Here is a 27,595-nt window from a genome sequence, read left to right on the forward strand (position 1 = left end):
ACCACCACCACAAATATCACCACCACTACCACCAGCATCACCAATATCACCAACACCAATACCATCACCACCAATACCACTATCACCACCACTACGACCACCAACACCACCACCACCAATACCACCACCTCCAATACCACCAAAACCACCACCACCAATACCACCACCACCACCACCACCACCACCACCACCAATACTACCACCACCACCACTAATACCACCACCACCCATACTACCACACCACCAGTACCACCACCAATTGCAATACCACCACAAACTCCAATACCACCACGACCACCAATGGTATTAGGAGCGACCCTCGACCCTGTCACCAGGTAGGTCGCCCCCCAGCCGCCACACGATCCTCCTGTGATGCTACACCGCCGCTGCCTGCCGTGAGGTGACCGCCTCTCCCCACTGAGGTCGGCCCTGCATTGCCTGTGACTGTTCTTCCTGTGCTTGTTCCTGTAGCCCCTTGTTTCTTTTCACTGTTGTTCTCGCTTTTCCCTTGTGCCCTCTGTGCCCTCCGCCCTTCCCCATTTGCATTCTGTGCCACCCGCGGCCCGCCGCTGCGTCCCCTGCGGCCCCACCCCCTGTAATCCCATTATCCGTCCCACTCCCGCCTCCCAGCTGCTCCTCCCTCCCACACCCCCTGATATGGAGGCCGCGCAGCGGCCACACAGAGGACGTGTGCAGCAGGCGCACCGCTGGTGCACGGAAGGCGAGCCAAAGGCAAGCCCGTCTGGTCCCGTCCGTGCCTGGACCGCGCCCAGCGCCAGAACCCCTGGCCCCTGCTGAAACCAAGAAACCAGTCGACATACGACCCCCTCACCCTCCACGCACTCAACACAGGCCGACCATCTGCCTGCTACCAAGCCACTCCGAAGCGCACCCACGGACCCTTCTCCTGCCAACCCTGCAAATTCACCTGCATCTGAACCTGCACCCCACCACCCGGACCAGGCAACAACAACTGCCACCTCAAGTGCATCCTGCTCAACACCCGCTCCGTCCACAGGCACGCCGTCGAACTCTGGGACCTCCTCGACACAACAGCACCAGATGTCGCTTTCCTCACAGAAACCTGAATGAACACCTCCTCAGACCCCGACATCGCCATAGCCACCCCGGACGGCTACAAGATCACCCATAAGGACCGCGTCAACCAAACCGGAGGAGGAATCGCCATCATCTACAGGAACACCATCAACATCACGACCAACTCCGATGATGCCCTCACCACCGCAGAACACCTACACTTCCAGATCCACACCGACCCCAAGACCACCCTCAGAGGAACCCTCATCTACAGGCCCACGTACACAATTCAGTGAAGCCATCGCCAACTTCATCAGCCCTCATGCCCTCGCCTCATCAGACTACATCCTCCTAGGGGACCTGAACTTCCACCTAGAGAACAACAATGAAAACAACACCACCACCCTGCTCGACAACCTCACCAACCTCGGACTCGAGCAACTGGTGTACACCCCCACCCACTACACTGGCCACACGCTCAACCCCATCTTCTCCGCCAGCAGCCACGTTGCCTTCAGCCACTCCACAGGACTACACTGAACCGACCACAGCTGCATCCACTTCACCTTTAAGAAGACCACATCCCACCACCGCCCGCAACAGATCCCCCGTAGATGCTGGAGCAAGGTCACCGCAGAACAGATGACCACAACCTCAAAGAATCTAAGAAATCCTGCCGAACCCTCGAGAAACTGAAGAAAGAGTCCTTGGAAACCAAGGACTATGTGCTTGCACTGCTGTGAGGTTGAAGAACAACCTAATTCAATAAAACAATTCTGCTTAATGTTTTTTAGAGAATATAAAACAAATTGTCCCAAAAACTTTGATATTTATAATCATTTATCTGCATAAACATGATGAATCAGAAAGTTTCAAAATATAATTCCATTCATTATATCTTGTATTCTAAACAACCTAATAAGAACCACCAAAAGGACTTTCAACCACAACAAAACCCTTGCTAACTGCAGCAACTCCAAGGAACTCTTTAGTGACCCCCACCGCGAAGCCACTGACATCCTATGTCACAAGACCTTTGCGACAAGCTTGGAACCTACTCCCACCTCAAGATCAAAAACCTTTACGACAACTTTGTCGACCATCCGCCAGATGTCAACAGCTGCCCCTCCCCCCCCCCACAGACATGCCTGCCAGTCCACCTTCTCCACCTGGACACTGATCACAGCTAAAGACACCGCCTCGACCATGAAAGGCATCCACTCATGGGTCCTCACCGACCCCTGCCTTCAACACATCTACAACAGAGCCGCCACCGCCATCACACCCGAACTAGAATGCCCCATTAACACCACCTTTGAAACAGGCCCCTTCCCAAATGACTGGAAATGCGCAGAAGTCAGGCCCCTGCTCAAGAAGCCCTCAGCTGGCATCACAGACCTCAAGAACTACCGAACCATCTCGCCCCTCTCCTTCGCAGCCAAAGTTGTGGAGAAGACAGTCAATGGGCAACTGACAAGATTCACGAAAGACAACACCGTCCTCGACACGTCCCAATCCAGATTCCAAAGCAACCACAGCACCGAGACCAGCTACTTGCTGCCACAGACAACAACCGCACCATCCTTGGCTTTAGTACTCTAACCAGGACTCTAACTACTGCTCTAGTTCTTGTGTTCTCTCCTTAAAACATGAAAGAATTGGCTTAAGCCAATTGGCATATTTAATTTAGTCCCTACTAAATTTACAGGCCCAGGGCCTGTAAATTAAATACTACTAGCGGGCCTGCAGCTCTGATTGTGCCACCCACTTAAGAAGCCCTTAAAACATGCCTTTGGCCTGCCATTGCGGAGCCTATATATGCAGTTTAAATGCCATTTTGAGGGGGTAGTGTATTTAAAATGTTAGGCATGTACATTAAAGTTGTACATGTCCTGGTAATGAAAGTTTGGTGTGTCTAGAATCCTAATTTATAATCCCAACTTATGGTGAAGTCAGATTTTAAAATACAAATCTGAAAGCACCACTTTCAGGTAATTGGCATTTTATTGCCTTAGTCATTTGGGGCAGATTTACAAGCCCCTTGCTACACTTTTGTGCCGCTGTTGCATCACTTTTTGTGATGCAGTGGTGGCGTAAACAATGCGCCACCTTGTAAAGCCCTGCACCACGTTATACCTGCATGAGATATAAGGTATGCAGGATGGGCGTTCTCATGCAAAACGACATGTAGAACCGATGCAGTGAAATTTACATTTCACTGCATCACTCTACGCCTTCACTGCATCAAAATGCCTATGCCTGCTCAGACGAGGCGTAAGGAATTATGCAGGGCTTTCTGAATGGGACTCACCTATCTGTTGTGGCACATTACTGGAGTTGTGTCACTTTCATGAGTAACTCCAGCAATGCATCACTTTTACTCCACCAGATGTATCGAATTTCTGACGCATCTGTCAATGCTTGCACCATAGTGGGCCGTACTGTAAATACTAGTATAAGGGTACCCTTGGAGGCTTGGGCAATTCAAGCAAGTAAGTGTGCCAACAAGGAATTTATTAAAACACATGTTTATATAAATTTTGCATTCAATGTTGGCAAGCTCTACCCAGTACCTCAAATTCAATTTGAACAAATCTGAAGAAAAAATCTAACACAATTGTATATATTCAAAAGAGATACATTTATATTGACACAATATTACAAAGGGTACAAAAAAGTAAAACGATTTCCATAAAATAGCACAATGCAACCAGAAGTTACAATATTTTTATGTTATAAACACCTTTTCCAAATAATCACAGGAGAATATGACCAATTAAGCAGACTGCATATCCTCAAATCAAATAATACGAAAAATAGGTGTGGCCGATGCCCGGTGGAGCTGTCCTATGCAGCTATGGAGGAGTCTGGCCCCTTGGCCGTCACCTACCCAGCCTGACATCTGACATTGTTTTACTCGTCTCCCCGTTCGGTCCCCTTCCCTCCCCTTCCTCCATCCCCTGCGATTGTCTGGATTCTAACTGATGTATCTATGCATCCTGTAACTCACTGACTCAACTTATGTAGATACCTACTGCGGAGCCTGAGCAACCTTTGCCGATGCCCGGTGGGGCTGTCCTATGCAGCTATAGAGGAGTCTGGCCCCTTGGCCGTCACCTACCCAGCCGGTCATCTGGCATTGTCTTCGTCGTCTCCCTGTTTGTGTCTCCTTCCCTCCCCCACCTCCTCCCTCTGTTTCTTTGATTCAAACTGTTGTAACTTTATAACTGGTAACTCGCTGATCCAACTGATATAACTATGTACCCTGTAACTCGCTGATCCTCATGTAAAGCGCTCTGATACCTCCGGGTCTAGCCAGCGCTATATAAAACTTTGCAAATAAAATAAATAAATAAATACGCAGAATCACTGACAAAATATCGACGTTGAAAATATCGACCTACAGGAATATCGATGCAGAAATATCGAAGCAAGAATATCGACATCCTATCTACAATATGGTAAGTAAAAAAATATCGGAAAAAAAAATATAGATGTTAAAAATATCAATGTTAAAAATATTGTTTTTTTTCTATAACAATATAAATGTAAAATAAAGTAAATAACAATAATAAATAAAATAAACATAGTTAACATATCTAATAATGTTTAAAATCAATAAATAATACATATATAATAATAATACATTAATTAAACATATACAGAAAATATATAATATATACACACTTAACAATAAGGTGTAATAATTATTGTAATAGTTTATAAATTAATAAAACATATAAATTACAAATACATTTACAAACATAAAAAATAAACATAAATAAAAAGTAAAGAATTATGTTTAATACATTAAAAAAATAAAAATACCTTTAATATTTTGAGAATTAATTATATACTACATTATCTAAATGTATACAAAAAAATGAAATGACTAAATAAATAAAAATACTATTTAAAATACATGAGTTAAAAAAATACATTAATAAAAATGTTGGATAGCATAGAACTTAAAACTACAATTCCCGCTCCAGAGAGCACAATAGTAGAGAAACCGTTGTGTAAGCGTAGAGGTAAAAATTACTATTCCAACTCCAGAGAGTGACACAGTAGGGAAAACGTTGGATATCATAGGGGTAAAAATTACTATTTTAACCTTAGAAAGTGCAACAGTAGGGAAAGCGTTGGATAGCGTAGGGGTGAAAATGACTATTCCCACTCCAGAGAGTGCAAGAGTAGGGAAAACGTTGGATAGCGTAGGGGTAATAATTACTATTCCAACTCCAGAGAGTGCAACAGTAGGGAATGCGTTGGATAGCGTAGGGGTAAAAATTACTATACCCACTCCAAACAGTGCAACAGTAGGGAAAACGTTGGATCGCGTAGGGGTAAAAATTACTATTCCAACTCCAGAGAGTGCAACAGTAGAGAAAACGTTGGATAGCGTAGGGGTAAAAATTACTATTCCAACTCCAAACAGTGCAACAGTAGGGAAAACATTGGATAGCGAAGGGTTGAGAATTACTATTCCAACTCCAGAGAGTACAACAGTAGGGAAAGTGTTGGATAGCGGGTGGGTAAAAATTACTATTCCCACTCCAGAGAGTGCAACAGTAGGGAAAGCGTTAATAGCGTAGGGGTAAAAATTACTATTCCCACTCAAGAGAGTGCAACAGTAGGGAAAGCGTTGGATATCGTAGGGGTACAAATTACTATTCCCACTCCAAAGAGTGCAACAGTAGGGAAAACATTGGATAGCATAGGGGTAAAAATTACTATTCCAACTCCAGAGAGTGCAACAGTAAGGAAAGCGTTGGATAGCGTAGGGGTAGAAATTACTATTCCAACTCCAGAGAGTGCAACAGTAGGGAAAGCGTTGGATAGCGTAGGGGTAAAAATTACTATTCCAACTCCAGAGAGTGCAACAGTAGGGAAAGCATTGGATAGCGTAGGACGCGCAGGGACTCGCTGCCGGCTGCACCTTTTAACTGTATGTTTTTTTGTTTTGTTAGAATTTCTTCCCGTTGAGTTAGAGCGGCTTGCTGGGGGGAACTTATTTTAACTTTCCTCACCTTGCCCACTGCCTGTAGACTCCCCGGTCCACCACGAGCATTGCTCGATTGATGTGGAGGGAGCCTACATGGCTGCAGACCATCTTCACTTTCCACACACTTCCGAGAGGAGGAGGTCAGCGTTCTAGCGCTCGGACCTTCCTCCCATTAAAACCAGATGCTGGGCAACGAGCGTTGGACGCGCTGGGACTCGCTGCCGGCTGTACCTTTTAACTGTATGTTTTTTTGTTTTGTTAGAATTTCTTCCCGCTGAGTTAGAGCGGCTTGCTGGGGGGATCTTATTTTAACTTTCCTCACCTTGCCCACTGCCTGTAGATTCCCCGGTCCACCACGAGCATTGCTCGATTGATGTGGAGGGAGCCTACAGGGCTGCAGACCATCTTCACTTTCCACACACTTCCGGAGGAGGAAGTCAGCGCTCTAGCGTTCGGACCTTCCTCCCCTTAAAACCCGATGCTGGGGACAACGTGCAGCGGACGTGCGCAGCGGGTGCGCCGGCGGCGCGCCAAAGGCAAGCCCATCTTCGCCCATCCGTGCCAGGCCGTGACCAGGGGCCACATACCCTGCCCCTCTGACTACAGCTTATACTACTAAGGAGCTTCTATCACTGTACGCGATCTGGCCTATCACTAATAAGCTACACAATATGCTTGTGCATAATGGAATACTGCTGTTTGAGCATCCCTCCCCACCTCTCTCTTTAGGCCTCCCTTCCCTAAACCCTCCCCCGAGCCCCAAGGCTGCACAATCTGTAATTCCCCTTCGTGGAAATAGTTCCAGTGATAACCATCTATCTATTTGGTGCCTGAATACCAGATCCCTAGCCAAACATCAGCTCGAGATTTTTTACCACCTAGATTCCATTAAGCCTGACATCCTGCTCATTTCCGAAACCTGGCTCACACCTGACTCCATCCCGGACATACTGGCCGCAATCCCGGATAATTATTACATTCTTCAGGCAAATAGGCCCAGGGGAAAGCAGGGGGCGGGGTTGCTTGCATTATATCTAAAAGTCACAAGGTTTCTACTATCTCGATGTCCTCCATTCCCTCAGTCGATGTCCTATTATTCAGACTCGACTCTAACAGGCTCCCTCTAACCTTTGCCCTGTTTTATAGACCACCTGCTCATTCACCGAATTTTCTGCAGCTTTTCGGTAGTATGGTCGCCGAGTTGGCAATAAATCACGCCAAAATTCTGATCATAGGGGACTTCAATTATTGGCCCCTTGATCGGTGTGAAAGTTCCTACTCAAAGGACTTCACCGACCTGTTAATCGGCCTTAATTTTTCACAGCACATCAATGCACCCACCCACATTAAGGGTCATATTTTGGACCAGGTCGGGTCCTCTAATCTGGATATCTCTAATCTCCAGGATTCCCCATGTGCTTGGTCGGACCATTTCTTCATTTTTTTTGTTCTCCCTACAACTGCCCCCCCCCCAACCCTGCTTCTCCTGACCCGCCTACAATCAGGAACTGCAGTCAGGTTGATATTCCCTCCCCCTGCCTCTCTCTTGCCTCCTCTGTACCTAGCTCCCCTCAGACTCTTGGATCACCCCTCTCAGTGCACACCCAGGCCAAAGAAATCAATACTTGGCTGGCCAAGGCCAGGGACACCTTTGCCCCTTTGAAAATTCTTAAAACCAAACGGCCACATGACGCCCAGCTTTGCGTTACTAAGGATCTAAGAGAGAGGAAACTCTACCAGACCGAGCGCAAGTGGAGATTGGACTAGTGCCCCCATAAGAAAACTAATTTCCTTACTGCTTTAAAAGACTACAAATCGGCCATCCTTGCAGCCAAAACTGAATATTTTTCTGCAAAAATCATCAACTCGTCAAACATTTTTTCCATTGTGAACGAATTAGCCAAACCGGATCGTGTAGCGATTAAACATTCTTCATCACAGTCTTTCTGCCATTCTCTCAATAGTTATTTTATTGAGAAAATCATCAAGATAAAAACCAGTATTCCCAAAACGGTCTTAATCTCCAACCCAGGTATCAGACCTAGGAACCCTTCATCCTTCTTAGAATTCCCCCTGATTACCAAGGAGGTTTTCTTTTCCCTCCTCTGTAAAATCCGCTCTGGTTCTCCATGGGACAGCTGCCCTGCCCACATTGCTCGTAAGATCTTTTTTCATCTTCCTGATCCACCAATCTCCCTTTTGAATAATTCCATTACTGCTGGGGTGGTCCCCTCTCCTTCAAATCTGCAGCTGTCTCTCCCATCCTCAAAAAAACAGGAGTTGACCCTGAGGTACTGAGTAACTTCCGTCCCATCTCGCTGCTTCCCTTTTTGGGTAAAGTCCTGGAGGCTTTTGTTACAAACCATCTCAGCACCTTTGTGGAATCCTCTCAGTTCCTCGACCCCCATCAAGCGGGGTTTAGGCCTCAACACTCGACTGAGTCTATTGCCCTGGCGGTTCATGATGAACTCAGAAAAGGGGCCGATCAGAACATTTCACAGGCTTTGATGCTCCTGGATCTGTCGGCGGCGTTCGATACCGTTGACCATACCTTCCTTCTTGACAAGGTTGAGAACGCCGGCATCCGGGACACCCCACTCAAGTGGCTGACATAATTTCTCCAGTACCGCAATCAAGCAGTCTGCCTCTCCACCTTCAGCTCAGACAAAAAAGTCTCACCTGCGGAGTCACACAGGGCTCCTCTCTCTTCCCTTTATTATTTAATTTATACATTTTTCCTTTGATTTTTGAACTTCAGAAGAGATCAGTAGTTATCTTCAATTATGCAGATGACCTACAGCTCATTTTTAGTATTGACTCCTCCCCTTCTTCCATTGAAAACGTTCAAACTACGATTAATTTTATCAGTAGTTGGATGAGTGCGAACCAGCTCAAGCTCAATCCAAAAAAGACCGAGCTGGTCCTGACAGGACCCCCAGGAAACCCTTGGAACACCAACTTTTGGCCACACTCCCTGGGGTGTCCTCCATCTCCCGTCAACTCCGTAAAAAGTCTCGGCGTAATCATTAGCAGTGACCTGTCTATGAGGGCCCAAATCAAATCAGTAGTATCAGTTTGCATATTCCATCTACTTCGCATTAGGAAAATCAGTAGATTACTTTAACGAGACGCTCTTATTCAAGTCATTCTGGGATTGGTCATATCTTGGATTGACACGGCGAATGCATTGTATGTTGGAATACCCGCCTACCAAATGCATCAACTCCAACTTATCCAAAATCAATCTGTTAGACTCGTTTTTGGCCAGGCCAGGTCCAGTCATACCACACCTCTCCTTAGGAGACTTCACTGGCTCCATGTGGCCCAGCACAGCTTTTGCAAACTGGGCTGCCTGATAAATAATAATTACCGGGACTATTTTTCTATGCATTAAATGATTATAAGAATAGCTCAATAAATGAGAGGCAGAATCCGTGGTATCTGAGTCATACGGGCTTTAATTAAGTGGCTCGAGCCAATGGACATCGTGTTCCATCACCTACTAAGGTTCAGGAAGGGATATTCAACATTTCATTAACATCATACAATATATATAGTAGAACTGTACAGTTGCATTGAATACAGTAGGCGTAACAAGTGAAAAACGAAAGATAAGAACATATGGGCGTATAAAGAAGGCGTGCACAGGGCGTGCACGGAGGTGTGTGATGTAGACGTCACAGAAGTGTCATAGGTGGGTGGACACATGGAGGGGGTTTCATGGGCAGCTGGAACCTTTAACCTACTGGTGCGCGCAAAACGAGTCATGACGTGTAACTGGGGAGGGCTGGGGGGCGCTGACTTCTAGCACTAGTAGAGGAGACTGAAGTCTGGGATGTCAGAACGACCTGTACCTATAGCGTATCTGATATCTTGTGTTTGGAGTACATGTTGCTTGATTCTAAAAGTCATCAGGGCAAAAGCTACTTGTCACTAAAGGATAGTGTATGCATATATTTCTTTATATATTGCGTGGGCTATGGATCTTCTATGGATACTAATTCAGTAAATTACTTGCATGGAGACAGAAAGACTGGACTGTAGACGGATATGTTTATCCTGTTCGTTAGCTAGGAATGTGAATCCGGGGAGCTGAACAGATAACTGTAGGCATAATATATTCTTGGCAAGCAGGCCAGGCCGAGCCGGGCACCGCGTTGTCTTGGCAGGAAGTAAGGGAAGGGTCAGAGAGGCAGGCGGGGCTGCATCTCTCGGAGCGTTTCAGGAGGCTTGAGGCCTGGATCTGGTGTCCGGGCCCTGTGGAGCCTTAGAAACGGGTGCATCTCGATGATTTAACGTGCACCATGTAAAGACGTTGGCAACATAGGCCTAAAAGCCTAATTCACGTTGCTTTCAAGGAGGACTGGATAACTGACATACTAACGTTGGACGCAACCGCAAATGCGTCTTTATTTTCGGCCATGGAGGGAAAATGCATAGAGATCATGCACATATACTACATGGTGGGGAACACGTAGGGGACACATAGCAGGGCAAAATTCAATTTTCCTCATTCCCTCCTTGTTCCCTACGTTCCCTTCAGGAAACATTAATATTCATAAGGCCATCTATCTGTTCATACAGCATCATTCGCTCGTCTTTTTTCATTTGGGTATGGGATTGAGGACGTGGAATACAGGCTGTGGCGCACAAGCCGTAAATCGCTGGGCCACATTGTAAACAGAGATAACAACTGAATATGATCATTACTACTACTCCTAGGAATGACAGTACTCTCCATCCCCATGCAGATATTACACTCCAGAGCCAGCCAGACTGTCCTTCTGTTAAGTTACCTAGGGCGGAAGTAGTCTCAGTCTGATTCGAATAGTGTAACATACGAATAAAAGTATTGTTGCGCATTGCAAGTCGATAGGATAACTCGTGAGGGGGTAGTTCACTAAATGTGTGCTCTACAGTATCATTAGAGGAAAGGTGTAAATGTGAACCGAGAGGAGGAAAAAATACATGTAACATACAACTTATACATGTGATCGTAAGACTCAGAATAAACATAAACAATAATGTAAAGATGCATCTGCTTCGGAGATTTTTACAATATTTCGTTTTCTTGAAGTTCCGTCTATCTCTCTCACTATGTGGGTCTATCTCATACATGTCAGAAACCTGTCTAACCGATTCACCCGAGGGGGACTTAAACAATTAAACGCAGTCTGACTTACTAGACCTCAGTTTGGTTTTATACTCCTGTTGCAGAGTTTTCTCTAACAGGGGAAGTTTAGAGTCAGTATCGGGGCAGTCCTTGAAAAAAGTCTTTGGACACGGTCCATGGAAGCGCTTGATATGACTGGAATGGAGCCAGCCTTTTCTTCCTTCTAGTTTTACGGCGGTCCTTGTGGTCATCAGAACGAGTTTTGGCTCCTTCCAGCGGGGCTCCAGAGGGCTTGAGCGATCAAAATTTCGAACCAGGACTAGATCTCCGGGAACGACCTCGTGCGGTTTCACCTGGGTGTTGTCCGGGAAGGCAGCCGCGACCTGTGAACGACAAGAGAGTAGTGCAGACATCAAGGAAGCCAGGTAATCTGTCAGCATGTTACTGTCAACATCGGTGATTTTACGAGGCATAGGTGTACCCCACATGTTTGGGGGACGACCAAAAACAATTTCATACGGTGACAAACCAGATCTAGAGTGAGCGACCATTCGCATATAGAAGAGGGCAACCGGCAGGGCTACCATCCAATCTACACCTTTTTCTGCACAGACCTTCGCTAATCGTGTTTTCAGAGTTTGATTGTGTCGCTCGACGAGGCCAGCTGCCTCGGGGTGTCGTACGCAGTGGAATTTCCACTGGTACCCTAACAGAAGTGATACCTGTTTCATGAGTTCGGACGAGAATGGCTGTCCATTATCTGAATACACGACACGGGGCAAACCATATCGAGGGAAAAACTCACGAACCAGCTGCTTGGCAGTGGTCACGGCATTATAATCTGAGACTGGATATGCTTCTGTCCATCTGGACAGAGCGCATACAACTACGAGGACATACTTGAATCCTCGACATCGGTCCATCTGTATATAATCCATCTGGAGAACTTCAAAAGGATGGTCAGGAGGATGGAATCCACCTTGTTCCACGGGAACACCTTTACCAGGATTGAACTGACAACAGATCATGCAGGTACGTACTTTCTGCTTCGCTGCTGCTCATAAATGCTTGTTAAACCAGAGGTTCTGGATGCTGTCTAACATGGCTTTTTCTCCTAAGTGTGCTGGACTATGTGCTGTATTAATAATGACTTGAACCATAGAGTCGGGGAGAAACCATGTGGCTTTTCCCTTTGTCAACCATCCCTGATCTGTCTGGACCCCTCCTTGTTCAGTCCATTTCCTGATTTCGTCTGGAGTAGCATGTGTCTGTATGTCTAGTACATCTTGTGTAGGATCCTTGACTGTCATGCAAGTCGTCAGGACTGAAACGTCTGTCTTTGTCGTGTCAGCTGGAATGTCTGGAGTCTGAGCTGTAAGCTTGGCTGTTCGATCTGCCAGGTCGTTACCCTGGGAAATGGTGTCAGTGACTCTCGTATGTGCTTTGCACTTCATGATGGCTATAGCTGTAGGTAAATGTATTGCTTCTAACAGAGCTTGAATGAGGGGGCCATGCTGAATCTTGGCTCCATGAGAGGTCATAAAACCTCTTTCTTGCCAGAGGACTCCAAAGTCGTGAACGACTCCGAATGCATAACGTGAATCTGTATATATGTTTACTTTCAGGTTCTTGGCTCGTAGGCAGGCTTGGGTCAGAGCGATGAGCTCTGCTGCTTGGGCAGACAGGGTGTCAATACGATGTGTTTCTATAACTTCAGTTTCAGTAGTCACTGCATATGCTGCCACTAACTCTCCTGTACTTGTTCTCATACATGAACCATCCACATAAAGTGTCAGGTCTGGGTCAGGTAATGCAATGTCCGTCAAGTCTTGTCTTGGCCTCGTCATGGTGTTAATAACTTCCACACAGTCATGTGTTGTAGGGTTTGAGGTAATCGAGGGTAACAGTGTAGCAGGGTTTAATATGTTGCAGCGTCTGATCTCTATGTGTGGCTGAAACAGTGTCAGTTCATATCCTGTCAATCGTGCAATTGTCAAGTGCTGAGTCTGTGTTCGGTTTAAAAGAACTTCCACGGAGTGTGGAACCTGTACTGTCAGGGGGTGTCCTAACACTATGGAATCACTTTGTCTGATAGCTAAAGCTGTGGCTGCAACTGATTTGAGGCACGCAGGCAGAGCCTGGGCTACTGGATCCAATGTGCTAGAAAAATAAGCACAAGGCTTGTGTTGTCCTGCTTGATCTTGTGTGAGAACAGATAATGCTGTACCATCGCGTTCAGTGACAAAAAGTGTAAAAGGTTTGCTGTAGCATGGCGTCGCTAAAACAGGTGCTTGACATAAGGCTTTCTTTAATTCGTCAAAAACAAGTGTATGTTCCTGGGTCCAAGGGAGGACAGTCGATGTCGCTGCCTCCTGTGTTGTCAACTGTATCAGTGGCTTGGCTAGATATGCGTACTGAGGGATCCATTGTCTGCAGTAAGAAGTGAGGCCGATAAAAGCTCGTACCTCCTTCTGTGTCTTGGGCTGTGGAAGATGTGCAATTAACTGGATACGGTCAGGTGTCAGCTGTCTACCCCTCTTGGACAGCAAGTGACCAAGGTACACCACTTGCTAGACACAGAATTGCAGTTTCGAAGGGGATACCTTGTGCCCCATTTCTGCCAGAAAATACAAGACTGTCAGTGACGCACGTTCGCAGTCACGTTCTGTACGGGCTGTAATCAATAGGTCATCAACGTACTGGAGCAGGGCAGTGTCAGTTGGCATGTGAATACTATCTAGTTGTCGTTTCAGTGCCTGACTATAAATACTAGGACTTTCTGTGAACCCTTGAGGTGCACGTGTAAATTTATAGCTTTGTCCATTTAAACAGAATCCGAAAAGGAACTGGCTGTCCGGATGGATGGGGACACTAAAGAAGGCGTTCTTAAGATCGATGACAGTAAAGAACGTAGCTTCGGAATCAATGGCAGTCAACAGGGAAGAGATATCTGGAACCACTGGGTACTGGGGTATGATACATTTATTAAGTTCTCGAAGGTCAATCACTAGTCTATAGACTGGAGGTGCATTTGGGTCAGTACGTTTAAGGATCGGAATGATAGGAGAATTACATACATTGGAGTCAGTTTCTACAACCACTCCTTGAGCAATGAGCTCGTCAATAATTTTCGATAAGGCTGCTACAGCCTCAGGTGGCAACTTGTATTGTCGGTTTCGCGGTAGCACAATTCCTTGTTTCAGAGTGACATGGTATGGTGTAATGTGCATATAACCTACATCAGTAGGACCTTGCGCCCATAAATGCTGTGGTACATTCAGTAATCTTGGATCAAAATCTCTTAACACATAATGTCCTTTAAAATCACGTAAAAACAGTCTCACTCCTTCCGGAGAACAACAAATCACTGCTCCCAGTTCTTTCAATGTTTTAATACCAAGTAAGTTTTCTGGACATGATTTCGTAAGTAACAAGTCTGTAGTTCGGGACAATGGACCAACTTCTAGGGAAACCGGTTTCGATATTTCATTAACAATAGGCTTTCCTGAAAATCCCAGGGAAACATTTCTTGAGCCTGAGAGAGGGGCCCCTGGAACCTCCTCATGACTGATGGTAGTTCTACTTGCCCCTGTATCAATCAGAAATTTTCTGTCTTTCCCTAATACCTGGCTGTGTACATAGGGACCCTCTTAATCTACAGGAACCTCGATAAGAGGCAAGCCAACCTCCCTCTCCAGGCTGTTTCATTAATACTGCTGATAATCTGGATACTCTGACTGTGCGTACTGGTACATCTGCTGTGTAACATGTTGTGTGGCAGCTATAGGCTGCGGTACTGCTACTGTCTGTTGTGCGTTCTGCGGTGATTGCGTATTTTGTGGAACATGTTCCTGTCTAGGAGGATGCGGTCTTTCTTTCGTCTTACCAGTAGCTATGTTGTGTTTCAGAACGGCGCATTCGTTTATGTAGTGACCTGGCTGTTTACAGCATTGCATGTCCCTTTTACAGGAACCGCAGAATGACTGGTCTGAGTTGTACCCCTCTTCTGACTATCCACCGGAACAGACTGTGCAACTAGTACTTTCATTTTTGTGTCCTTCATACGTCTCCTTTCGTGTTCCTGCTCTTCTCTGATTCGGTTCTGGTGATACTGTAACATTTGTAACATTTGGGATGGGGTGGGGTATTAGCTTGCCAGGCACTCTCAACTTTCAGTACTCGATTTTTAACTTGTGCTAAAGAATTCTCTACTAATTTGGTAACAAAAAGATGTGGATACGATTCACTACTTGTTTTCAAGCCGCTATTAATAATGAAACATTTCTCAAATCTGGAATAAAAATCACTAGTGTCTTCGTCTTGTTTCTGTTTACAGGCTGAGATGGCATCCCAGTCTTCCTTTTTCGTGGCTAGTAATCTTGGCAAGACATGTATTAACAATTCGGGCAATGCTTTGGCTTTTTCCCCGAGACCCGTACCAGGGGTTCGTGTTTTATCTTCGTTCTCTAATTCTGCCCAGTCAATCTTTTTCTCTCCCACCTCCCATTCTTTTTCTTTAAGTTTTTCATATATGCCCGCAGGCAACAGGACCTTTAACATTTTAATGATATCGGGATACGTGTATTCTCCCATGCGGAGCATGTCTTTTAATTCACGGCGGAACCCTGCTGGATCTTTATCGTGACAGGGCACTAACTTTTTCATTTCCAATAGTTCTATTTTCGTTAAAGGGGTGTAAACAAATACTCGTTCGAGCTCACCTCCCGTTCTCCGAACAGGATGGACTTCTCGCAAGGGATTCTGTCTGTCTTCCTTACTGGGGGTGGAACTGGAACAAAATGTGGAGTCAAGAACGTTCTGTACTTGTGGCGTTGTTCTAAAATGACATTAATCAAATCGGTACCTAGGCCTTTCCATTTGTTTAGGAGTAACTCGTCCAATACATTATATAGGGGACCTGGGTTAGAATGCTGACTTTCGTACAGTGTAATGAGGTGTTGGATCATGTACATACCCACCAGTCGCTGTTCGTCTGGGGAAAGATTCAGAAACGTTTGGGCCACTACTTCGTCTTTAAATGTGCTAGAATCACTAGTCCATTGAACTGCTGATCGGGCTAGTTCCTGTTCATGCATGGTACTAAGCTCACTGTAACCTATTCGTTGTTTCAAAACTCTATCGGTAGCTTGGAATAAATGCTCAAGAGAACACTGTTCTGGTACGGGAGGAAGAAAAGTTTTCTTACATTCTAGGCGTGTGGGTCTGTCAAAAGGTCTCGCCCTTCCTACGTACGCTATTCTATCTGGGTTCTCTGTGTCTACATCTTCGTCTGAGGTGTCATTCTCTTTCTCGGTTTCTCTCGTTGCTTTCTCCCTTTCGTGTATGCCTAGAATTTCTTTACGAATCTTTCTACACATGGATTCTATACAACCTTGTTTACTGTGTTTTCCGTCTGCTATGTTGTCACTCCATTTTATCAGGACTTTCATCTCGTCTTTGTTATTACCTGGCTGGTCTTGTTCCCTTATTAAACAATTTATCAAAAACTGCAAGATCATATTTTGAGTCTCGACCTTCCTGTGTGCCATAGCCTCGTGAATACTTTCTGGTTTTTCCCCTGTTCTGATGAAATGATATATGTTGTCTAAATGTTCCCTCATTTCCGGTATGATAGTCAAATAGTTTGTAACTCGTCGTAGACGTATGGAATATAATATCATCTGATCTTCGCCTGGCACTGGGTCATATCTACAATCAGTAAGGTATTGTTTGAGGGCTGCGTATGTAGTTACTTTTGGCGTGCGTTGTAATGCTGCGTCTCTCAGCGTCATTCGTTTTACTTGAGGCGGGGTGATAGGGATACCTCCCACTGCTCCTCCTGAAATAGAATCATCAACTAATACTGGGTGTGCCGTCGCTGTTGGTAGTGTGACTGGTAAAGTAGGCATACGTAATATAGGTTGGTCCTTGGTTACTGGCGGATTAAAAGGATTTCCGGGACCAGTGGCTGGAGGAACAGTAATCGCGTTAGTAACTGGGTTGTGAGGTTGAGCAGGCGGAGGAGGATGCGTATTTGCATATTCTGGGACAGTGTCGTCTAAATAGGAAGAAAGGAAAATTTCAGCTGCGGTCGGTTTATGACGTAGCGTAGTCGGGACCAATGGTGGCGGTAAATTACAGGGTGTTTCCGAGGTCGCCTTAGGCAGGCCCTCGGCGAGAAGGGGATACATGCCTTTAACAAGGGCATTTCTTTGTCTGTCTACCTGTTCTGCTCTAACTCGTTCACCCTCTTCTAGTAGTTCCCTTTCTTGGGCTTTTTCTGATGCTTCCCTACTTAGTTCTGCTTTCCTGAATTCTTTTTCTGTTCTTTTATGCGATTCTTTACGCCACAATTCTATGGCATCTTTCTGGGATTGTCTGGCTTTCTTTTTCCATAATGCTTCCTCTACTCTCATGATGCACTCAGCATCCCAGGTTCCTGAAACAGGCCATCTATATTTCTCTTCCAGATTTTTGGTATAGTCTACCCATAAGTCTAAGTACAGTATGGCATCTAAGCCATGTTTATGATACATGAAATGTCCGGGACTGTCCCTAGGTGGGACGGGAACTGATTCTTCGAGTATCCCTTTTCTGGTTCCTATCTGACGTAACTTTGAAAACAGAGGCATATTTGAACGTACAATAAACACAGTAATGGAACACAGTAATGAATAGAAAACAAATCATTCATACCACGACATCAAAACACAATAAAAACAGTTCGAACAGATACTACCTAGTACATTGAAAACATGATACTGGAAATCTCGAGAGACTATACTAGAAAACAGAATTACTAGAATTACTGGATGCACTGCTAAAACAGTACAGAACATACCGGTCTCATAAAGAGACACGTCATACCGTCTCCACCTAGGTGAACACGTCTGGACCGGATCTGTGTACCCAGACCCATCTGGACCGGGCACAAATTAATGAACCCGTCTAGATGCGTTCCCAGCAATGGTACTCACCGGGAAGCAAAACTGAAGGCCTCGGAAACTTGACACTGGACCGGACTGCTACGACGTCTGGTTACTGCTACGCATTACGCATGCACTTCGGGCTTCGGAAACAGGTGGGCCTCCAGGTACCTCGGACCTTGCTCTCTCGGCTTGGGCTCTGGTCGGGACTCCCCGCATTCCTCACCGCCTCGTCTGGATGCTGGACCGCAGTCTCCGTCTCCTCCGTGAGCCTGAGGGAGTTTAGCAGGAAAACCTGCAGGTGCGCAGAAGGGGTCCGTCACGGCTGTAGAAGGGGCCAGGGGGCCTGCGTTACATCGCCGGCGCATGGGGAAGGGGTACGTCCCTATTCGGGCGCCATTATGTGGTAAATAATAATTACCGGGACTATTTTTCTATGCATTAAATGATTATAAGAATAGCTCAATAAATGAGAGGCAGAATCCGTGGTATCTGAGTCATACGGGCTTTAATTAAGTGGCTCGAGCCAATGGACATCGTGTTCCATCACCTACTAAGGTTCAGGAAGGGATATTCAACATTTCATTAACATCATACAATATATATACTAGAACTGTACAGTTGCATTGAATACAGTAGGCGTAACAAGTGAAAAACGAAAGATAAGAACATATGGGCGTATAAAGAAGGCGTGCACAGGGCGTGCACGGAGGTGTGTGATGTAGACGTCACAGAAGTGTCATAGGTGGGTGGACACATGGAGGGGGTTTCATGGGCAGCTGGAACCTTTAACCTACTGGTGCGCGCAAAACGAGTCATGACGTGTAACTGGGGAGGGCTGGGGGGCGCTGACTTCTAGCACTAGTAGAGGAGACTGAAGTCTGGGATGTCAGAACGACCTGTACCTATAGCGTATCTGATATCTTGTGTTTGGAGTACATGTTGCTTGATTCTAAAAGTCATCAGGGCAAAAGCTACTTGTCACTAAAGGCTAGTGTATGCATATATTTCTTTATATATTGCGTGGGCTATGGATCTTCTATGGATACTAATTCAGTAAATTACTTGCATGGAGACAGAAAGACTGGACTGTAGACGGATATGTTTATCCTGTTTGTTAGCTAGGAATGTGAATCCGGGGAGCTGAACAGATAACTGTAGGCATAATATATTCTTGGCAAGCAGGCCAGGCCGAGCCGGGCACCGCGTTGTCTTGGCAGGAAGTAAGGGAAGGGTCAGAGATGCAGGCGGGGCTGCATCTCTCGGAGCGTTTCAGGAGGCTTGAGGCCTGGATCTGGTGTCCGGGCACTGTGGAGCCTTAGAAACGGGTGCATCTCGATGATTTAACGTGCACCATGTAAAGACGTTGGCAACATAGGCCTAAAAGCCTAATTCACGTTGCTTTCACGGAGGACTGGATAACTGACATACTAACGTTGGACGCAACTGCAAATGCGTCTTTATTTTCGGCCATGGAGGGAAAATGCATAGAGATCATGCACATATACTACATGGTGGGGAACACGTAGGGGACACATAGCAGGGCAAAATTCAATTTTCCTCAGATCCACAGGGCCCTCTCTTTGCAAGGCCCTGCCTTCATCGCGTCTCAGATTCACCGCTATGTTCCATCTCGCGCTCTTCGATCCTCTGGCTCTAACCTTTTGTCTACATGCATCTTCAGACGCAAGAAACACGGTGGCTTGCGATTTTCTTCTCGGGCTCCACTGTTTTGCAACTCTCTTCCCCCAAGTCTTCGTCTTACCCCATCCTATCCCCATTTTAGGAGGGCCTTGAAGATTTTGCTCTTCTCTCAAGCCTACAGTTAACTGCCCAGTTCCTGTCGGATGCTCCCAGTGTGTCCTCCAAAGCGCCAAGAAACCGTTGGTGAACGTGTGCTGTATAAATGTTTGTTATCATATCATATCATAGCATAAAAGTTAAATATAACATACTTATAAATAATTGTAAATAAAATAATAAAATATTTAACTTTTAAATAACTCTATATCATTTGCAAATACCCATTAATAATTACTAAAAACATAATTATAATTAAATAATACATTAACAATAAATTAACAATAAATACCAATAAACATTATTTAAGAAATATAAATTAACAAATAATAAATATTGAACACTAAAATATTTTTCAAAACAAAACACATATTAATAATTACAAATTAATTAACAATCAAAAAATGGTAAACAATTTTTTTTGTAATGTAAAATGATTTACCAATTATTAAAATGAATTTCCAAATAATAAAAAGAAATTACCAATTAAAGATATCAATTACCAATTTAAAAAAATTAATTACCAATTCTTTTTTTTATTACCAATTAAAAAATGTAATTACCAATTACAAACCTATATTACCAATTAAAAAATCAATTGCCAATTAAAAAATGTAATTACCAATAACAAACCTTAATTACCAATTAAAAAAAATAATTAGCAATTAAAATGATGAATTACCAATTAATATTTGATTATGAATAAAATAATTATCAATATCAATAAAAAATAAATTATAACTTAATTACAATTAAATTACTTCCCACCCAATTCCCCTATAAACCAACAACCCGCTACAGAACTTAAACACAAAAATGAATTAAAATGAATTTACAATTACTAAAAATTAATAATCAATTGACTATAATTAAATTACTTCCAACCCTATTCCCCTATAAACCCACAACCCTCTCCAGTACTAAAACATAAAATTAAATTAAATATAACATTTTTAATATATAAAAAATAGTACACATATAATTCAAAACAAATAAAAAAACTTAACAAAAAACATATAACACATACATATAAAATACATAATAAAATACATAACAACTAACAAATATCGATATTAGTAACATCGAAATTAATAACATCGCTATAATTGATATCGATATTACTAACTTCGATATTACTTACATCGATATAAAAAAATCGAAATTACTTACCTTAGGGTCGATATTCTGTCCAACGATATTCTTGACCTCGATATTCTTCACCTTCGATATTTTTAACTCGATATTAATGTTGCTCGATAATTTGGAATCAATATTTTGACTGTGCACCATATAAGCATCCGCTACACATTCTTCAGGACATATAAGAAAATACTGATGAATGACCCTTGGTGATTTATGTAAACAAGATTTAAACTTGGTTCTGTCGTACGCGATCAGAAAACGTGGTCGCTAAATAGCTACCCACTTGTAAAAGCAAGAAATGTGAGCAATCCTGAGCAACGACCCTTACTGTGGTCATTAATCAGCCCTCTTGTGCAAGAAACGCATAGGTCTGAATCCTGACGGGCTGAGTTTACCTGACGTACAGATGAATCCGCAGTAAAAATATCCCTATGTGTCTGATGTTCTAAGTAGTCAGAATATCTATGATACTCAACTACTGTTATCTATCACGGACCTGGAGCAATCACCCAGTAATGTGGGCATTCTCTTGAAATACCTTAATGTAGACGTGGACTACACAATAGCTAGAAGGCTTAAGACTAAATCTAAATGGACTCCGAACTTACCAGGTGGCAACACTATAGACACATTTTAGAATGGAATTGGTGTTGGCAGACTTAGACAGATTTAATCACAAAATGAGGGACAAGAGGACAAGATATCTTTACAATCTAGGAAGAGGGGAACGGAGGGCATTGGAACTTTTTAATGGAGATAATCAGATTATCATCAGGAAGCGTATAAAGGAGGCAAAATTGTTGTCATGAATAGAGAGGATTACAATCAAGAAATATTAACACAACTCAATGACAATATGTGCTATGAAAGACTGGAAATGAACCCCATTGCCCCCCTTACCAATAAGATCAACAAACATCTGAGAGAATGGTCCTCTGAGGGATTGTTGGATGAGGATGAACACCTATACCTTAAGATTTTTAGACCCACCTTCCCTTGCCTTTATACCTTGCCCTAGATTCATAAGCATCTCCCATTCCCACTGTGAAGACCCATAGTGTCTAGCATAGGCAGTCCCACTGAGAGGTTGGCGGAATATGTAGACCTGTTCCTTCAACCCAGGGTGCAAAACCTCCCTTCCTACATAAGGGACACGAAACACCTCCTAAGTAAGTTATCTGATCTAACATGGGAGGAGGACATAATTCTGGCAACATTAGATATGGTAGCCCTCTATACCCGTATAAAAACCAATTTGGGCATGTTGGCTGGGCAATTTATGTATTAACCCTTTCGCTGCGGCGGCTATTCCGCCGCAGCGCTAAGGGGGTGGGGCGTCTGCGCAGCGCTCCGACGCTTCTGACGGAACCGCTCCATCATGGCCCTCGGGTGGGATGTGCTTGTGACGGAGCGGTTCCGTCATGGCCCGCCCGTTCTTTAGAATATCAGCGCAGGCGCGAAATCAGCACCGCGGAGGCGCAGCGAGCGGGCCATGACGGAACCGCTCCATCACCAGCACAGCCCACCCGAGGGCCATGACGGAGCGGTTCCGTCATAAGCGTGGGAGGGGTTAAGGGAGACAAGATAATCATGACTACACTGTTTTGATCTAATTTGTGTGATATATGTACCCATTTCTTTGGTGAAGAAATCTGACAAATGATTTATTGAGCATTGTAATACTAGCGTGTGCATAGTCTTGCTTTAAACTTCACACTTACTTGTTTTACTTGCACTGCATCATTGTGCAGTTTGGGATCCCCTTCTTACTTGCAAAGGGATTTAAATTTAAGATTGGATTACATTTATTTATATTGTTTAACACATTGAAATAAAACTGTCTTATTGAGAAATTGAACCAATCGCTTGATGTGGAAAATTACTCTCTCTTTGGAAGTAGAGGTACACACTTCCCCCTTGAGGGGCCGCTGTTATGCTTCCTATGCAGGCATAATTTGGAGCCATGTCAGATAGACTATTTTAGGAGGCACTTATTTTCTAAAAACAAAACTATGTAATTTATTGATTGAATCATTAAGTGTATGACATTTTAAGAATGAAAAACTGAATAAAATGCCTATTCCTTTAATTTATATATAGCAGTAGCCAGTGTAAGGACAACACTAAACAACATCTAATTACAGAAAACAAGAAGACATCACAAGATGTGATTAGAACTAACATTGTGAAGAAATGTAGCTCAACAAATTCTACCACTTTCATATTCGGATTGGTCTCAATAGATGCAAACATGCATAGCACGCATAGGATTGCTTCATTTAAGAAAATAGTATGCATTATCTACAAATCTTGAAATTGAGCTATCCAGCATCCTTTCTTCAGTATATAGCTGAACAAAACAAAATTAGGATGGACATTCCTTTAAGGTACTAGAGCTTGCCAAATATTCTACTCCTATTCCTAGTCCTAATTAGCCTGTATATCTATCTCAAGCTCATAAATAGCCATAATGTGTTAGTCTGGTTGAACCTTTCCTCTTCAACATTTCTTCGAAGCATCATTTTATTGGTGTGGGATGTGCTGTTGTTCACATGTCAATGACTAACCTGCAAGAGGTTGATATTTAGGGATGCTCAGTTGACCATATGTATGTCAGCAATAATGGAAAACTAAGCCAACCTTGTTCTCTTTCACTACAGATCAGCTATGGATCAGTGCTCTCCACACTAAGTGACAAGCTCCAGTTCCCATCCTTCTTACGTACGGTACCGAGCAGCTCCTTCCAGAATATTGCCCTCGCACGGATAATAGGTCACTTTGGCTGGACCTGGACGGGGATGATCATCTCTGATGATGAGGTTGGATTACAAGGAGGACATGACACAAAAAGGATTATAGAGGCCAATGGGGGCTGTGTGGCTTTTATGGAAAAGGTTCATATCAGCTACAGCAGAGAAAAGCTTGTTCATGTGGTTCAAGTAGCACAAAGGTATGGAGTAAATGTGATCATTGTTCACAGTCCAGATGTCCACCTCAAAGGGATTATAGAGACTTTTGCTGCACAGAACGTAACAGATAAAGTGTTTGTTTTCTCTGCGACATTTAAAATAACTCTTGGCCTCTTCAATGAGGAGAGCTGGAAAATATTCAATGGATCCTTAGGACTTGCCCCCCACAACACAAAGATGGAAAACTTTGAAGCATTCCTTACTCACCGTCATCCCTCAAGAGATCCCAATGATATTTTTATCAGACAGTTCTGGGAGAAAGTGTTTGGTTGCAAATGGCCAGGACCTAAGGACACAGACATCATGACTACCATGGAGAATGGGGCCCATTCAATCTTCTGCTCAGACAATGTAACTCTGGAAAAGAAGGACTTACGATTCTTTGAACTCTATGACTTGAGTTACACATACCACAGCTACCTTGCGGTGTACGCTTTGGCTCACTCTTTGAACGCTCTCATGACATGCAAACAAGGGCAAGGGCCATTCATGAAAGGAGCATGCGGTGACATCAACAACATTCAACCTTGGCAGGTGAAAAAGTGGTAAACCCTTATGTTTCTTCAGATTGTACAGATCTTAAAATATCCAATCAAAGGTGTATGTGGCATGGTACACTTTTTTGCATGATTAACAATTATGAGATAACAGAAAATCTTTTGTTCAGGGAAAGAGAAATTATGATCTGATGGAATATTCACCAAATCATTATGGAGGTGAAAATCTGATGTCTGGCTACTTCTCTGGCTTAAGCGCCTTCTTCTAAAATCAGTGGATATTCCATCACCACTTTTTTCAAATCAGGTTCATAAGATGTAATAAATGCATTTACAATCACACAAAAAAATGGGTCTTACCTTCGAAACCTATTAGCTTCGCCAATGTTTTTTACCAATGCTTTGCAGCATGGCTAAATAGGAAATCCAAACAAAAAACGTTCTTTTTTTTTTTTCATAATCTTTTATTCGGTTACCACTTGTTTTGCAACCATAAAAAGTACATAAAAAATTACAACGAATTAATAAAAAGAAAATTCAAAACAAAAAATAAAATTTCCACAATACATAAAGAATCAAACGATATTACTAGCGGAATCAGAATCAGAAATAAATTAAAAATGATTAAATAAAATATACTACGAGAACAAATATAAAACTTGAAGATAACAGTTGCATACGTAAGAATAAAATATGTGAACATGTAACGAGATTAGCCAACAGCACGACGGATCGTAATACAAGCTTTTAAAAAAGTAACTATGCACTTTGCAAAGCATTCTGAGTCCAGGAACTGTAGAGACATAAATGCTGGGTGACACGACCTTAGGCCAATTAAATGGAGGAGTGGTAGAATCCAGGACTTTCGTGGTAACTTATAGAATTTGCAAAACAAGATAGTGTGGATTGTTGACTGGGGGGATACACCATCACAAGGGCAGTTCGTGTTGGCATTCGACCAGCTCTGTGTTTGTGGAAAAGAAACCAAACGAAAGAAAGAGTTGAAGCGAAACCTTGTCAAAAGATATTTCTCGTGGTTGGACAGGTGAGACGATAAGTACGGTTGCATTCCTATATCAGTCTGGACTGCGCGGATTTGGGAATTAGAGGGTTTTAAAATCTCAATTGAGGCACGAAGTTCTCTTAGGTGACCCAAGCACATCCTCTTTAGCGCCTTTCTCGAGATATCCTCCATACTAGGTGGGTCATCGAAGAAGGAGCTGTGACCAAGGTCTCTAAAGAAGTTCCCCACATAAACTAGCCATGGAATTTTTTGCCAGTTTATTAAGTCCATGCAGTCCATGATCAAAGAGCGCGTTAGATGGCACCCGGCTTTTGTCCATATACGGTGCCATAAAAGAATAGGTTGGCAACGAATGGTATCAATAACATAGTCCATACCTAGCTCATTATGGGATGCATATCTTGGCGCACTTTTTGGGAGCGCCAACAAATACTTGACAAACCCGTTCTCTATCGTCTGGATTGGGTCTATTGGACCATATCCCCAAACTCCCGCGCCATAGGTGGCTAGGCTGTGACACTTTGCGTAATAAATCTTGAGCAGTTCTGTGGGAGCTGGTTTACCGAGTTTCCTGGAAAAGGAGACCAGGGCCGTTGTTGCTCGCTGGAAGACAAGTTTTCTACTGGCCATGGCATGTTTCCAGCTTAGGGTGTTGTCCACCAGTATGCCTAGATACGGGTAAACGGATGTTTTTTCCAGCCTTGTTTTCTCAACAAAAATTGGTTTGGGATTCTTGACCTTGGGGCCAATGTGCATAACAAAACTTTACCCATGGAGTCCAGGAGAGAAATAGGCCTGTAGCAGGCGGGATCGTTACGATTGCCCTTCTTGAAGATAGGGAGCAAAATGGATGTCGACCATGATTCTATCAGACCGGTTGTTGTTGCTGCCGGCAAGATCTGGGTAAGGAGTGGAGACCACAGGTCAACCTTATATAGAAAAAAGTCCAGCGGGACACCGTCAGGCCCAGGTGCCTTGCCTGATTTTGATGCTTTAAGGGCTTTGGCGACCTCAGTATGGTCGAAGTAGATGTTAATCGGGAAGCTGCTACTCCCCGGCTTACTTCCTCCACGCCGGTCCTCCCCGAGAGGCTCAGGTTGACAGTCCCCAAAAATTTTTGAGAAGTGGGTGACCCATTCAGCTGCTGACACTGCGACATCTAAATGCTGCCCCGTCGAGGAGTCAGCCAGAAAGGGAGATCTGATAACACGCCAAAAGAGGGCGTTGTCTTTATTATGACAGCTGTCATGTAGTTGTGACCAGAGGTTTTGCTTAATTTCCCTCCTGCGTTCCACTCTGGCTAAGTTGTAAAGTTTCCTTAGGTTGGAAATTTCCAAAGTGTCCCTCGTAGTTCGGCGGAGGGCTGCCTTTAGATTGGAGAGTGCCTTACGGCACTGCGGGTTAAACCATCTTTCAGTTGTACACTTTTTATTTATGTGTTTGCCTATGAGCTCCTCTCTGATTACCGCCAGGATCTTCTGGAAACTGGCCATGATTGTTTGGGGGGTAGAATCTGGTGCTAAGCAGTCAAGAACCCAGGGTCTGGCTTTTGCAAGAACCCTCCCGGTAATTACGGCTGGATCTATCTTTGCCCATTTAACGGAGTAGCCATTCACCTTATTCATAGTTAATGAATTTTGTGTTAACAAACTGGTGATGTTAGATTGTAAGGAAACATTTTTGGTACAACTACGACGCTAATGGGAAAATGGTCACTACTGACATCAGACCCGGTTCGAAAATTTGCCACTTGACCCTTCATACTCTGGGAGGACATGATGTAATCAATGGTACTTGACAGCCCCCTACCATGAAAAGTTGGTGAAAAGTCAGTTGAAGGTTCTACAAGATCATTGGCGAAATCAAGCTCTAATGAAAAAAGGCTCTCATTTAGACTATTTCCGCAGATAGTGTGTGCAAAGTGAGACAATGGACTGCAGTGTTCGTCCAGTAGGCCACAGTTTCCATTTTTAAAATTAGTGCACAGTGGGAGATTAAAATCACCACCCCAGACCACATATACTGGGGTTGTTCAAAGCTTATTGCGCTGAGTTATTAAAAAAGTGGTAATTTCATTGAG

The 27,595-nt window shown here is 43.9% G+C and overlaps 1 protein-coding gene across 1 annotated transcript in view; it reads left to right on the forward strand.

Annotated features, from left to right (window-relative positions):
• LOC144774126 (extracellular calcium-sensing receptor-like) overlaps positions 1–27,595 on the forward strand; it is a 76,361-nt gene that overhangs the window by 25,170 nt on the left and 23,596 nt on the right. Inside the window, exon 3 of the mRNA XM_078659150.1 lies at positions 23,686–24,528. Within this exon, the coding sequence (XP_078515276.1) occupies positions 23,686–24,528 (843 nt within the window). The remainder of the gene's footprint in view (positions 1–23,685; positions 24,529–27,595) is intronic.

The sequence above is a fragment of the Lissotriton helveticus genome, chromosome 8, assembly GCF_964261635.1.
Source record: "Lissotriton helveticus chromosome 8, aLisHel1.1, whole genome shotgun sequence".
Taxonomy (NCBI): domain Eukaryota; kingdom Metazoa; phylum Chordata; class Amphibia; order Caudata; family Salamandridae; genus Lissotriton; species Lissotriton helveticus.